The 16,363-nt window shown below is 40.8% G+C and overlaps 1 protein-coding gene across 2 annotated transcripts in view; it reads left to right on the forward strand.

Moving 5' to 3' along the window:
* spns2 (spinster homolog 2 (Drosophila)) overlaps window positions 1-5,069 on the forward strand; it is a 29,374-nt gene extending 24,305 nt beyond the window's left edge. For both annotated transcript variants that reach the window (XM_047606452.1, XM_047606453.1), the window contains exon 12: window positions 1,627-5,069. In XM_047606452.1, the coding sequence (XP_047462408.1) occupies window positions 1,627-1,641 (15 nt within the window). In that variant the 3' untranslated portion in view covers window positions 1,642-5,069. The remainder of the gene's footprint in view (window positions 1-1,626) is intronic.
* The last annotated feature ends 11,294 nt before the right edge of the window (window positions 5,070-16,363 follow it).

The raw sequence follows: 16,363 nt of genomic DNA on the forward strand, positions 1-16,363 counted from the left end.
CAGTTTGGGGGGATTTTAGGCATTTGCTCAAGGTACCTCAGCCTTAGATATAGTGGGGATTCAAACCAGCAACCTCACTAGGACTCTGTTTTAGTCACTGCCCTCCAAACTGTTAAATCTGTTTATACAGCTGCAAGCACATACTTTCCCTCTTCACACTCTCATCATTCAACAAAAGCTGAAACTCCTCAGTCAGCGGTGCCGAGTGGGTTCACGGTACTGGGTAGAGCAGTTACCACAGACCACACACATATACAGCATAAATACACACACAGACATGTGTGCCAGGCTCTGGTGTGACCCGTGTTACGATACATTGAGAAAGACTCTAGAGCCTCTTTAACATACCTTTCATGTAGTGTAATGGACTATGTGCTATTTTCTGATCCATCTTCAGATGTGAATGTGAATCTACAGCAATGTCAGTTCAGACGTCCTCCGTCGTGATTCGCATCCTCCCAGCCAATAACCACTACAACTTGGTTTGATTAGGCTTTGTTTGCTTGCCAGATCAATCGGCCCTCCCCTTCACTGGAGAAGCCGGCAGTCTCCAGCGCGGCAGCCGTAGTGAAGCTGTGAGGAGGCAGTCCAATCTTTCACATATCAAAGCATTCACAGCTCTAATTATCTCTACATCACACCAGCCTTTTTAGCAATTTCAGTTTGGCTCATGAACGACCTTACGGGTTTGCAACAACAAGTGACACCAGTAATCGAGGCAAATGGTTTTTCCCAGAGAGGATTGAATCTGCATCTGCAGAACCGAAACACATTGTTTTCCAACATCCACTAATCCTCCTGTTTAGGCTAATTACCCCTGTTGGTGAGATGGTTTTCTGGAACGCATCAATGACTCTGTCTGCGCAGTACAAAGTGTATGCATGAGTGTTTATCTGTGTGTGCACAGGTCTGTGGCTCTATTTGTGTGTGTATGTGAGACACTAGCTCCATCAATCCACAGAGCCCCCTGCGCTAATCCTATTGTAGCAGCAGTAGTAGTGTTTGTGCCTCTGGGGAAACAGATCAAAATAAACCACCACCTCTCTCCCATCCAGTTTGAAGAGATCACAAGTGTGGCACCATGAACGCTTAATGGTCTTATCTCCAACTGGAGCATCGCTTCCCTCTTGTTCAAGTGTGCTTTAACAGCCGGCTGAGATTTCACAAAGAGTTGTCAAATAATGTCTGCCCAGTTGCTTAAAGCGTGTCAGGATTTTGGTCCTCACGTGAATAAATAATGCATTAGAAACGAGTAAACAGAGGTTAACTTCTTCAGTAATTTTGTGTGCACATGCTTAGTGACATATCTGACATACAGACGGAGGCAGAAAGATGAAAACAAAGCTCCATCTGGAGACACAGCAGCTGTGTGAGGCTGCGGCTTATAGCCTGCTATCGGGGAGGATCTGCATTAAACAAGCTGTAATGTGTCGGTATGCCGTGTGCAAGAAGATATTTAGGTCACAGGCTGGTCCTGGTGTGCAGGCGTTATCAGGAAGGTCCTACCAGATGGCTCAGGAGCTTTCGACCTCAACATTAATTACATGAGAATGTCCTGTGGTGAAGCCAGACTCTAACCCCACTATTTCCTCTCTCTCTCTTTCCCTCTCCTTGTCTTTCTCTTAGGTGACAAGCCAATGAGGAGCTTTGAAGGCACAACCAAACTGAATGAGGACGACAATGTGGTGATAAAAAGCTAGGGCAGCTCCTTTGAAACCAAGCTCTTGTCCTCCTCCTTGCTGTCACCTCCATGATCGTCCTCCTCCTCCTCCTCTTCCTCCTCACGACTCCTCCTGCTGCTCTTCCTTTTTACACTATCATCGAGGCTACTCAGAACTGGAATAAGGGAGCGTCTTGCCCCTCCTTGAACTGCCTCTAAATCACAGGCTGATGAGAAGGTGCTCGGCTGTGTGCTGAAGCCATCGTCTAGACGGCCAGTGTCCTCCTCACCTCTGTCTGCGAGGATCCACTGAACCTTCCGGGGAGGATGTGAGGTGGCAAAGTCTCCCCCCGCCTGTAACCCCTCTGAACTCCCGATGCCATACTACTGAATGCTGACCATGAACCTGCCCTGTCTGTCTGCCTGTCTGTCGAACGGCCTGTCTCTGACATGTCTGCCTGTCTGTCTCTTACATCGGCTGTCAATCTGCACCAAGTGCCATAGCGTCATTACATTCCTTCAGACTTTGCACTGACCACAAACAACCCTCATGCTTCATCACTGGCTATGTTTACATGCACACGATAGTTCAGCTTCTGAATATGCGAGCGCTTTAATTTGGTGGCGTACGCGTATTTTCTGCTGGAGGCTAGAAGCGGTATAATTTGTAAACTGCGCCCATAACGCTTCTTTTGGTATCTGTTGCTCCCCTGCAAATTTTCCACAATTTATCCAGCCCTGGCTTTCCCCGCTCAGAGTCTGTAAACAGAAAGGAGCTGTGAAATTAAAGTTATGTGGAGTAAGTGATGCAACAGCAGCAAAGTGTGCTGCAGGAATACAATTCTCCATGTTATTTGTCTGTTCAAACAAGCCTCTGGTAATCTGAGCGGCATCTGATTACACTCCAAATCCTAATCTCAGTATTCTCAGCATACCCATTGAACATAAATCTAGCGTTTACATGATAAATGCGGTATTCCTATGATTAAAATCGTGCTGTGCATGTAAACATATCAGTCAAGAAAGAGCCAAAAAATGTTACTGTCTAAAGGTCAGTGGATCAGCCTTAAGATTTGGATTTTTCACATCTACAGATGTTTCCGTTGACGCCCATGTGTTTGTATTTTTAGCTTTTAGCACTTAAATTAGCGTAGACAGTGCCAGAGAACACAACAGAGACGAGAGACTTCTGCACATTATTTATCGCAAGGGTTCTTGTGATTTTTATCTTCTTTATTTGTTTCTATGTGATGCTTGATTTGAAACTGGAGGTTGCTGCCTATGATTGTTTCAGAAGGATGATGACATGAAGGTCATTATAAGAAAACACTGGATTATATATTTTATAATTTATTATACACCTTTCCCAAAAGTAAATAATATGCTACTCTTTTTACCTAAAAGGAGTGTCATATTTGTTTTGTGTTCATGAGAAGCAATACGAAAAAAAATGTAGAGGGAACCAACAATTTTTTTATCCACACTGCCTTATCAGTGAGCTGGGTTTCCCTTTACACATGTAGCTCTCTGATGGTTGGTTTTGAATTTCTGGACACAACGCCCACACAGAGACGGAGTCGCTTTTAATGATGGATTCCAGTCCAGTCCTCACTGGTTACAATAACAGGCTTTGTCAAAAGAGACCTTTCCTCCGTGCAATTGCAGATATCCCATTTCACGATAAGCAGAAAGGACCTTAGAAAGGAGCCGGAGATGCAGTCATCAGTTTATTATGAAGGGAATCAAAATCCCAGGCAGGGACAGGAAATCCTCCAGCCTCAGGTTAGACTGATGGCGAGTTCTTATCACTGGTAACAGATAAGCGAGGAATCCCCCTTTGAAAGTAGCCTGTCCTCAGATATCGTTGCCATAGCCGATAAAACGATAAATACTTCTGGAATACACAACAATGAGCCCAACTGTCAGACAACTAAGAATCTGATCCCACCACTCGCATTTATTAGAGTATCATATTGTAATTATGCAAATGCAATGCAACCCCCCTCAGTAAGCTAGTTGTTTGTATATGCTAAGATTTAATTAATTACAAGCTATCTTGAAGGATGCTTTCTGTAGAATATGAAGTGCTGAGTGTAATTTTACTGAAACCTTGAAGCCACTAATGGATTCAAAGGTTTTAAAGATGTGTGCATAGAGGTAAAAAAGCACTTTGCAGACCTCCGACAACACACAGAAGGAGGAGGAGGATGGACTGACCTTAGCAGAGGAATGAAAGGGGACGTTGAGGTGGATCTTGTAGCAGAGATGTGCGAGCATGACTCACTGGTTGTGTGTGGGGTGCTGTGTGGGCTGTGTCCTTGTTGCCAGATCATTAGCTTTAGCTTCTCTCCAACTGTGTGGAGCTCTCTGAATGTGATTCTGTCCAACCTGATGTGTTTACACACCTTCATCTTCTTAATGAACTAAGCTTCTTACCTTCCTTTTATCAAGTGTATTTCTTTTTTAATGTTACCAAATGAGTTTTTTAATAACTACAGTAGAGAGAAATATATATATATATAAATATATATAGCTATATCACGCAGCAACTTTAATATATTGTAAATGATGGCTTGGATGCAATGTATTTATTTGTTTGTTACCATAATGAAGAATAATCAGTATAAAGGGAAGTTTAAGGTTTGAGTATGCTACACTTTGTGTCAGTGGGTTTTAAAATGCCTGTTTGTTCATCGTTTTGTTTCACGGTGAAAGAACACGAGAGCTTTTTTTTACGTCACTGAGATTCATTCTGTTTACTGTGATCGTCAATTGGACATCCTAGACATATACACACACAAAAAAGAAAAGAAATGTGATGGTTTCAAGACGCCGTATTGGTCTCATTGTTAGGAATGTGATACCCTTGCATTCATTTTTGTAGCTCTTGTATGTGTTTTTCTTTGTCTTTGTTTTAGAGCAACTGATCAAACCATTTTGCACACGTAACGTTCAGGGATTTATTTGAACCTCAGCCTAGCAGCAGCGTCACAGCCTCCGTTGCAGAGGTCTGTCGCTTCATGCTCACTCCAAGTGTCATCTATCATCAGAAGGGATGTTGGCTCGGGTCAGATGGGTCATGAATAGAGTTTCACTTTTGCCAAAATTATGTTGATTTAGCACCAATCCTTTAGTCTGTTGTATTGAATAATTCTGTTAATAATCACTGAGGTGATGTATTGATATGTGCTATTTCTTGTCATACAAGAATCCTGTATAAAGAAACCTATTTCTGATGTTAGCAGAAAACAGAGGTTATTTTTATTTTTAGAGCAAGTCAATACAAGAGAAGTGTCTGAGAAATCAAAGGATATTATTCTAGAACTGAACTGTGATGCTCCCGTGGGGGGTTGATAGAAGATGTACAGTACATGTCTGTAAAGCAAATAAACCTATTTAATCACTTCAAGCCACTGTGCCGTCTCTTTATTGTGTCGGATCCAAATGAATCATCCACAGCGTCTCCATTAAGAAACCCCCGAGCTATTTTAAGAGGCTTTCGTGTACAGTTTGCTTCTCCTCAGGGAAAAACACATCTATTCGGTGTGATTTAAAAAAAAAAAAGAAAGAAAGAAAGAAAAAAAAGAAGAACTACTGAAGTGTTACCTAATTGAGAGATTGTGCTATGCCTGTATGTTAGTCCTTTGATGAACCAGAGAGAGCTATTTTTCACTTATATTCACATCCATATGTCATTTTGTGAAGCACTGGTGATGCTGATGAGTTATAAATAGGCATCACTGTTCCCCTATTGTTTTCCCAGGTCCAGTTTCATTTACAAATTTTCATTTACAAACTATTTTAGGGCTATAGATCAAGAAAAAGCATTCTGAGAATGTATTAAGTTTTATTTAGTTAGGAAGAACTTATGCAGTTTTGAAAATTTTGTTGGCAAGGTCAGAGAGCAAAGAGCAAGAGGAAGAGCAAACTATTCATTTATTATCAAAAAAAATCTAGTAGAAGATCAGGGGGACTGGAGCTAGCTGCCATCAAGGAGTGTCATTGCTATGGGGTGGGGGTGCCTGGTCTGGTCTAGGTGTATGGTACATGTGTAACCCACATCTACACGAATGAAAGGTCCAGAAGTTTCCCAGCAGAACATTGAATTGTCATAAGATGATCAAAGTTATTTGCTTCTCCTGTCATGGTCGTAATGTTGTGGCTGATCAGTATATTATATGCACATAAGCAAGTGTTGTTTTTATAGTTAGCAGTTAAAGTATGTATTCAGTTAGATATGTGCCACTCAGCAGCTGATTCAGGTTAATCAGTTAATTAGGAACAGCTCATGAAGGAAGTGGTCAGTATGCTGGCTCACAAGTAAAAGAGAACAGTCTAGTCTATTATTAGACTGTCACAGTTTTAAATAGTATTTTCTTTTCTAATTTAGGTTAATTCACACAAATGTCCAAATTAGCTTATAACAGTGCTGGTTATTATGTGGCATTCCTTTGTGAGATGCCACCACATCGTTGTTGAGTATTTCTCTCATTTCCAAGATAGAGCTGCAAATAAGAGTCCGTGCTGTGTCTTCCAGGGTAACAATTTCAGAAGCTTAGAACTACTGCTCAGAAAGATACAAGCTTTTTTCTTGCTCACTTTGTTATAACTAGCCAGTAGTTTGCGCACCTTATTGTGGTGTTAGCAAGCATTCATACACGCCTCAGCTCTATTAGAGTAAAGACACACAAGCCTGAGGTGGGTCAAAAGTATTTAAACTTTTTTTTCTTTTGCAATAAACACCCCTTTTGAGAGCTTGATGCCATTTAGTTCATCCTCTCCTCATCTTTGCAGAGGCTTACAAAGACTTGATTTTTATCACAGTGAAAGAAGGCTGGAGCTGATCCATGAATGACCTACTGTATTGTCCGGGGGCAGTCAGGCAAGCCTCTGTGAGGCTCAGTTTGTAAAGTAATCTCCCAGTACCCTGAGTGGTCTGCAGACGCACTGACACATCACAGACGGAGGGCTCCATCTATACTGTGGAGGCCGGTCAAACAAAAAACATAATATTTACCTTCACAGGAAGTGGGGAAGTCCTCACCTGAAGGCAACGTTTTGTAGAAGGGGCAGTTATCTCACATGGCCACTAATAGCACTAATGGATTGTCTATGACAAGGCTGCACAAAGAATAAGTATATACCGCATTGAAAATGACAAAAGAAGACTCAAGATGTTGAATGTGAGGCCTTTAATTAGGCAGAGCGACATTTTAAACAGACCCTACAGTCTGACATGCCCCAGTTTGAAGAAGGGAAGATTATATGGGAGCTACAGGAAGCTCAAAGTGGAGAATTAGTGTTTGGTTGGTGAACGACCCAGAGAAACCAACACCCTTTCCCACACTCAGACAAATATGTACCCCAATGTCAGATGCTACAATCTCAAAGTCAACACACCTAGTCATGCAGCAGGCAGGAAACACTGGGGCGTAGACAGGAAAAGGGGAGCCATTCTTGCAAGCACTGGAATTTCCATTTGCACTTTACCCACTTCAGCTCACGGAGGGCGAAGTTTGTACAACGCGCAGGGTAAAATTAGGTTGAAACATGTGAAGTGGTGGATGTGAAACTTCAAAATGTCAGCTTGTTGAGGGCTTAAAGGCGCCATTGTCTGGACACATCCACTTCTTAATTAAATATCGGTGCACATTTCCAAGGAACACCGCCCTGTAGTTTTGAGAGAAGGCAGCAAAAAGACAATAAATAGGACAAACCATCAGTCAACAAAAAATGCACTTCACAAGAACAAAGTGACAACAGTTGTGCATAAAGTGACTATTAAATAGGCTACATATGGGCTCAGTGAGGTCAGAGCTGTGTGCTTTTGTACAGTCTGATGGAAGCGTTTTGCACCCGGGGTGGGATGATCCGTTGGCTGTATGAGCCCATTACACTTAAAATAACATGTTGTCTTTGAATGTGTTCATGATTTTTCTCAGAAAATGGCTTAAAACATTTAGGTTTGACTATTTTCCATAAACATTATATAAGAACACATAATCCCAAGCATGTATCAGTAGATAAAGCTCTTCTTTTATTCTTTATTCTTTTATTTAGTAGAACAAGATAATCCAACTAAAATACAGAGTGCAAGATAAATATATGGTGTGTTTTTTTAAACACTCCAACAATGTAACTAATCCTAGAAATATTTATACTCTACTTTCATTTTAGACAGAGCATCCCTAGAGTGTCAACAAACATGTAAAGGTTTAAATTAAAGACCTAAAGTGATACTATAATAAATCAGATCGGACGATCCCGGCAACAGCTTACAAGGAAATTAGAACACAATAGTTTTATGCTGTGGTTAAAACCACATTATATTTAACTGCTCTGTGACTTTTTAATGGCGAGGCTCTAAAATAACATATCTATCAAGAAACATGACTCACTATCCTTCAGTGAATATGTACATCAGCAAGAAGTGCAAATCCACTTGATTTATGTTGTCTATCTTCGCAAATTTGTCTCCCTGAGCTGAAATAAGGGATATCAGTCAGAAGTAATTGATACTACTGTATCCGTAGGAGTGTCTGTGCTTTCAGAGTACCTCACAAAAGGGTAGGCTGCAGGCAGACATTACTATAATTAGACTGGCCTGATGATTAATGGACGCAGTGTTGAAAAGCACAACAAATAAAATTTGAGGTTAAAAACGGGAGACACCGTCTTCATTCTCAGAATAGAATAGTGGGTCTGTGGAAGAACACATGAAACAGAAGAATCGACAATGTGCAGGATCACACCTCCACTGTGAATGTCTCACCTCTCCCTGCTGGCACCCACCGACTTTTCCAACCTCCCCCTCCACAGCACAAACACTGTCACCTTCTCTAAAGCGTGTGTGGTACAAACATTACGGGATCTGCAGTCAGTCAGATGTTCATCATTTGATGTTAAATGGTTACATCTGTATTTATGAGAACATGAGGATCCAGTTTTAATATAATTTCAGAGTGGATTTCTCTTGATGATGACACCAGAAAAGCATCTTGTGCGTGACGTGCCATTTGAGGATGTAAGCTGACAAACTCAGTCAGGCGCCACGGCCCGCATCGCGCATTTTTCTTTCTGCCAATGGGACTGAACATGATGGGATTAAAAGGAGTAACACATAATAAGGCTACGAATGACTCTCCAGGCTGTTTGTGCAATTGACGGAAAAAGGCAAAAATAGCTCTTTGCTTCATCAGTGGTTGACTAGAGGCGGTGACGTGCTCAAGTTTTCAACGACTGTCATTACGAGGCAGCACAATGAGGCATGCAAGCAAGTGACCTTTACATCGCAGTCATGATCTCCAATAAAGTATCCCCATGGAAGTGTACAGGAAACGTGAATAGCAGAACAAGGAATAAATTCATTTCCACAGTGTGTATAAAAGGAGGTTAAATCATATCGTATAACATAAATGAAGATAATTCCTTGTGTGTTAAATGACAGTTTGTTCACAAGAATTTTATCACAACCTGTGCCAAAACAAATGGGAAATGTACAAATCGTATGTGAAAACCTATGAAGTCATAGACAGTTTGTGGCCTCAAACTATATTCATTTGTTGTTGTTGTTTTTTGTTGTTTTTGTTTTGTTTGTTACATCACTCTCCCTATTTGTGTAACACCTCATCTGCTGTGTCAACCAACAGAGCAGATTTAGAGCTTGTGTTCATGACTAGTTGTAAAAGTGAGTAATAAAAGAAGTTAGTATGATCATGATCATACCTATGATTGTGGAAGTGAGTGAGAAAATGTGATTTTCAAGGAAATCACTTTCCTTAAGAACAAAATGAAAAACAGTATGTATATGTCACTATGTAAAAGAGGTTATATATCAATGCATAAGTTATATTAACAAATATATACAAGTGAAGAGACAATTTAAGTGTAAAGTCTTAAGTATGTTTAAGATGTTTCTGCTTGTGTGTCTAACTTGCTCATCAACAATTATCAACCTGATTAACATGGCTAACAGCTATGCTTTGGCGTCAATTTAACACCATAGATACAACGACAGACCCTAACGCCATAGCATGACATGCACCTCCCCAGTAATATAACTACACAATGCAGATTGCAGAGAGCTGTGACTGGCAGCTGCTTCTCCGTAATTTTCAAATTGTTTGTTTTGGATCAATAAAGATGGAACACGGCGAGGAAATGTTAAGGTTAGGAAACAAACATCTGTATGACTCGTCTTTGAAATTTCGAAACTGCGACTGCCATTGAAAATGAAGCAGGAATTAGAAGCAAATATCAACCTGACTGACAAAAAAAACAGGTCTATGAAAAGAGCAAACTAACAGCTACAACCTGGTTCTGTTACGCAGTAAAGGTAGCACAGCCATAGGATAATAGTGTCCACAAATGAGAATGAGAAAATGAGAGATGCCAAAGAAAGCTACTCAGCATTACACAGCTGCCTTGAATCCAGTCAAACGAGACTTTTTAACAGGTGCCCTGATGAAGACAGTGGTCCGATTGGTGGCTGTAAACACCATATGAGTGGGTGAAGTTTGGAGGTGGATTAATGGAGGAACCACGGAGTCAGGAATCAGTCCAGAACAAGAACAATGCCCTGGTGCATTAGCATAAACAGACAGGTTAGACAAGCATGCAGAAAACCTCTGGGGCATGACATTAAGTCACACAGTTAAAAATTATGTCTAACAGGTCTGCAGTGATGCCAGGGGTGCTGAGGATTCTTTGAGCTAAATGCTAAATGGCCAATGATTAGCATGTAAAATGTTCATTCATATCAACCTGACATTAGTTTTTCATTGGTATTTGGAAAAAAAAGTGTTAGTTTATAGTAACTTACGAGTGTTACATCAGTTGCTTACTGAGTCCCCATGTTTTACTTGAAGCGTATGCTGTATAATATACTACTATAACTACTAGACAGCTATCCAGTTACGAAAAGAAGCCACATAATTTGATATTGTGTAGAGAACAGATGCGGTTCAAGAACTCATCCCTGAGGAACACCACATGTTAAAACAACAAACAAACAAAGAACGTTCTTATTACTACTTGGAATAGAATTACAACTAGAGGGAACATGCCATTGTTTACTTCAGGTTTTAGGCTGGGAACTGGAATGACACCCAACTGATGAAGAAAATCAATACAATAAAAACAATAAAAGATGTCAGCAAATTTCTTCCACCATAGCCTTGCCATGTGTATTGCCTACACTGTACATCATACAGCCGAGGGATGCTCCTCCCTCGTTTTCCTCTGTCAAGCATATCTTCTCAGAGCATCACTGCTGTCATGTGTAAATGGGCGTTTAGGCCCGGGGAGCACACTAACTTCAGCTGTCAAGAGTCTGCATTAATGCATGGCTCTGCATGTGTTACTGTGTCATTAAAGAGCCTTACACATGTTTCACGAGAAGCAGAAAATGTCCCCATCCTCTTTGCTGTCTTCCCATGTGGAATGAATAAGAGATGTGCTTCACGGTGGGCTGAGCAGTGTCAATGAAGGAGCCAATGAGCACAATTCAAGAAGACGTGAATGGCAAGTAATGGTCGGGCCTGCTGTCTTTGGAGGCATAGTAGCACAGGACGTCATTAGCCTTCAGCTAGTTATAATGATCTCTCCCTGTTTCCCATCAGACCTTGAAGGGGTGGCTCCCTTTCAAAGTGTGCCAGTAAGGTCCCCAATGAGATGAGGGATTAATCTGATTTGCATGCTTGCTAACAAGGATGTAATGTAAATTGACAGTGGAATAGTGTTACCGCAGTGTGCTTGTTATGCGCCGCAGTGGGTTCAGTGTTGAGGGTAAACCATGTGTGAGTTATGAATACCAAACTTTTCTGAATTAAACATGAGTTTATGCTCGACTTGGCAACAAGTGAATGATGCTGTTTGGTTTTTAGTCGCTATTTTTAGTTTGCGTGATTCTATATTTAGAACGGTCGTTTCCACTTCAGCCTGAACTGATTCAGAAAAAAAATTCCACGCTATTTATGCATGTGCCCATGGCGTCTGCATTCGTGTGTCCCACACGTGAAGCAGATGCATAGGAGTGGAGGCATGGAAGCAGCTTTGTGAATGGTTTGCGTGTTGAGTGCAGGCTGAGGCAGTGAATGGAAACAGTTCTGTGTGAATGGAGGCAGAACGGCAAATTGCACAGTATACGCATACAGCACCGTAAGTGCTCACACATCACCAATGGTTGTTGGTTTCAGACTACAAACAGGTGTGTTTAGCCGACAAACAGATAAAATAGGTTACATCTGTAAGAACACACACATCATTACACAGGCAACACAGAGATTGAGAGGTCAAATGAGTTAATTGCAGCATTTTTCACCATTAAATAGCTACAGAAATAAAAGAAAATAAAAAATATTTTGGGATATTCTGTTACTTTGTGCTGTATAATTAAAGGCCTCTCATTCCAGGAATACTTTACACATGCAGCTAATGTTGCACTTTCCTGGGGTTATTAAGGGTTCTCCTACTGGGCTGAATCAGTTATGCTCTAATACTTTGCAGCAGAGCTGAGAATATAATCTAAGTCCCAGTTGTCAAAGCAGCAAATTGGAACAGCAAAACCTCTAAACAGTCAGAAGACTGTCAGACATCTTCAGGAACATTAGAAACAGAGCTCTGGACATGACAATGCGGGTTCATCAGTCAGTCTAATGATTTAATCCAGACTGAAATCTCCTAATGACATTCCTGGTCCCCTGACTTTTCCTGTAATACCATAGTACCACAATTTGGTAAAACGCTTTAGGCCTGACTGCATTCTGCATGATTATAATGTCTGTTGACTGAAGCTGAAACGAAGACGTTTTGCCACTCATCCAAGTAGCTACCTCAGGTCTAAATGACTGTGGGGAGTTTAGGTTTTTATTACCAACATCTGTGGAGGTTGTCCACTTGAAGCGCGCCGAAACTTGCCACACACTTTGGGACAAGCAAACTTTGACTAGCGCGGGAGCACGAGAGGACACCCAAGACACTCGCAGATTATAGTAATCACTTAAGTTTCAACCTAAGATGCAGGCTGCTCGTTAACAGACACGAGTCATACGAGTTTCAGGTGGACACCCACCGATGTTTCCATTACCCCAACTTTCCACCAGTCATTTAGATCTGATTAAGTGAATGAATATTGACATGACTTCATAAAACCCTACAAGTCCAGGTGCCCCCGTTTCAGCTTGTTTTTTGCACCACCTTTCATCCAGCAGAACATATCTTATACAACATGTCACAAGCTTGGCTGGCGTAAACCTTCATGCACATTCAATGGTGATTAATTGTACTGACACTAGATAAATATTAACCATTAACAAATGAGTGACTTTCCCGTCAGCCTTAAATTCTATTTTGTATTCTGAGTGAATGAATAAATGTTAGCATGCTCAGTTGCTAAGCTAAGACATTAACTAGACATTAGCTAAGACATTAATTTAATGTTAACATTATGGTAACATTAAATGGTGCCTCCTGTGGTTCTGTAAAGTTTTATAAAATCAATAAGTTACAAAGTAGCTTGTATTCCAAATCTGGCACATTTACATAAAGACATTAATATCTACAGACAGTATACAGGTAAAATCACTTAATTGTAATTAGAAAGCAAATTTGTAAAACATTGATTAATTCTTCAAGATAAATTCCTTCTTTTACTTATAATTATTATTTCAGCTCTGCTCTGCTCCGACTCTCCTTAGACAGCCAGAGAAACGAGAGCTGGGAGCTGCTAACCACAAATGAATGGACGTCACTGAGGCGAGACTCTGGAATGAGTGATAAATGGGTCTGATAGATTATTCATGATGGGAGGTCACCTACCAGGCTTTGCACACCGTCAGACAATGATGGGAAACTCACTGCATGTTGCCACTCATCCGTAAAATCAGTCCACAAAGAAAATTGGAGGTTAAACGCTCTTGGATCAAACTTGTATAGCATGCACTGCCAGCTGCTCTGAATGAGTTAATGATGAATGAAACTGTCTGAATGAGTGGTTGAGAAGCTTAATTAGAAACAACAAATACATATTCCTAACTTCCTAATTTATTTGATTTAAGTACCCCTCAGTAGTCCAATTAAATCACACCTTTCTTTTCACAGTTCCAAAGTTTACTCAGTGTCGAATCTCATGTGATCGTGTCTTTAAACTAAAGTATATCCAGCCGCTGCCATGTGAAAGCACATACAGCACGCTGCACTTCCACTGACCTTTCTGTGATTTGACCACAGGAATCACATGCCCTGCCTCTTCACATATGGCAGCGAGAGACATAAGATGGAGATTTATTTTTTCTTGGAAACCTCAGGAAATGGATTCAGATTCTATCCACTCAGAAACGCCTCGGCCCAAATGCTGCTTAAAATCCTATTTAAGGAATATGACATCAAAAAGAGAAAATGTGGCAAGACACATGCAATAACTATAGACTAGAAGGAGAGAAAATACGTTCAAACAGATGATACCGGGCGGATCCTAGTCTGATATTGTCTGTCCGCTATTGTGTTTGATGGAGGAGTAGAGAGCCAACCTGGCATTCTGGTCCACCGTTTGGCATTAAGGTTGTCAACCTCAGCATAAACATGTGCCTGAGAAGTGGTTGAGTCTAGTATAGTGTCAAATGTCAAGTGTGATAGATGGAAAGAAAAAGGGACAAGCTAGTCTCCAGAATGGAGCAACACTCGAGTGGGGCTTATTTATGACTAGATGCTGGCAAGATTGCGGATTTGTGGTCAAATCCAGGTTGACAGGTGAATCTATTTACTAATCCCAGCTATTTATGTCAATATCTTAAATCTATTTCATTGATCAACCTGTCAGTACATTTCACGAGCAATGGGCCTCATTTTGATATGGACACATTTAGCTAATGACCTTCACGTGAAAAGGACTATGAGATCAGAATGTCCGCCGACCTCTGACATGCTCAATAGTGCAGAACGCCCCTCATCCTGTCACCGTGACCCAGCTGAAAATCTTCAGGCTTGCTGGGTTTGAAAAGTTCCAACCTGGTTTCTGTTCGCCCGTGCAACAGCAAAGAGATGGGGAAAGGTTCAGCGAGGGGGACATTTGCATAATGCTAGCATGACTGGATGTTGGCAGATGAAAAAGGCCACCACCCCAAATCTGTGCAGCAGGCAAAATGCCACAGCATGTTAGCCTGCTGGGAAGCCTTGTAGCCTGTGGACAGTGGTGTGTGGAGACAAAGACAGGGAGCCCATCCAAGAAAACCTGCTCACACCCAGAGGTTGAACAGAATCTGTAAACAATGTTTGGGATTTAAGCTGACACTGAAGAAGAAGCAACGTCCTCAGGTCAAATGTATTCAAGAAGATATTAAATATATTTAGACAGCTGTAATTCTGCTAAGAGGATGAGTATTCACTGTCTGACAAATTTCTGATAAATTTGGCCATATTTTATCCACATTTTAAATTATGTATGCAAGAACCTCGCTGCTTCTGTAAATGTTAAACATGAGATGGGTTAATCTCCTGTTTTTACATTCAGGCTACTGAGCCCTTGTGAAGTTTATCGCAGCGTAACTCTGACCAGTGAATCCATCACATGTGTTAATGGGAAGCAGCCAACAGTGCACTCATGGGACTGAGGGGGATTTATGGGTTGTAGGCAGCATGGTAATCCACACAGGACTCTCTCCCACCGCTTAGCATGAAATATTTATTATCATACGAGAGTCTGCACAGCTCTCATATTGTCCGCAGATAAGATGATTAATCGACTGATAATGAAGGAAATGTAGCGGCTGGATAGACGACTTCAGGTGATACTCATGTCTGACTGTACGTCTGCGGTTTCATTAGAAATCTGTCGTCTTGGCAAGTAACTTTACTGATATCTTAACTAAATGCAATAAAAAGTTAATAATTTAAGTTTTAATAAGCGTTGGAATGTAATCGTTACCAAACTAAACTATTATCTGAGGAATATCTGGCAGAGATGTGACAACATTTGTTGAAAACTACATTTTTTGATGTGTATGAGTAATTATATATTTTTAATTTACACTTTATATCATTGTCACTTGTAACTTGAATGGCAACTTCCTGATGAATAAGGCTTTACAAAGTTAAACAATAGCACTACAAATGAGGAACAGGTGATGAGATTTGCGGTACCACATGCAGTAAACCCAAGGTGTGGAAGGAAGTATGTGTATGTGTCACTCCAGGTAGTTGAGGTGTGGACTAGTTCCAGTCAAAGGATGAGCTCACACCCATCAAACAGTAAGATATAAATGATTCAACACAAACATATTTTTAGGCTCTCTGTAATGCTGATAGACTTGCTTGTTGAAAAGCTTGATAAAGGTTCACATTTGTCTTAGCACCACGTTTAGTGGAATGACCCAACAGAGACCTTTGAGCTCCACCTTGTGGATGCAATTCCAAGCTCATTGGTCATAAACTGCAGACCGTCCTGTGTTTTCTGATTGTCTCCACACATAGTTTATTTTTTCTTAGTTAATCCGTGGATAACTGTGTGCACGATCATCCTTTCCGAGACGAGACATATCGTGTGCCTGCTGCATTGTATTGAGGATGTATTGTGTAGTAAAAATATTTGCTTGATTAGACATTTGTTTTTCTGCCACAAATTGAATTTTTTATTTTAAATACACATTAGCATGAATATATTTTAGTAAAGGGATAAGGGATAGCTCAATAGTGAATGCAAAATGTTAA

The sequence above is a fragment of the Mugil cephalus genome, chromosome 15 (assembly GCF_022458985.1).
Source record: "Mugil cephalus isolate CIBA_MC_2020 chromosome 15, CIBA_Mcephalus_1.1, whole genome shotgun sequence".
Lineage (NCBI taxonomy): Eukaryota > Metazoa > Chordata > Actinopteri > Mugiliformes > Mugilidae > Mugil > Mugil cephalus.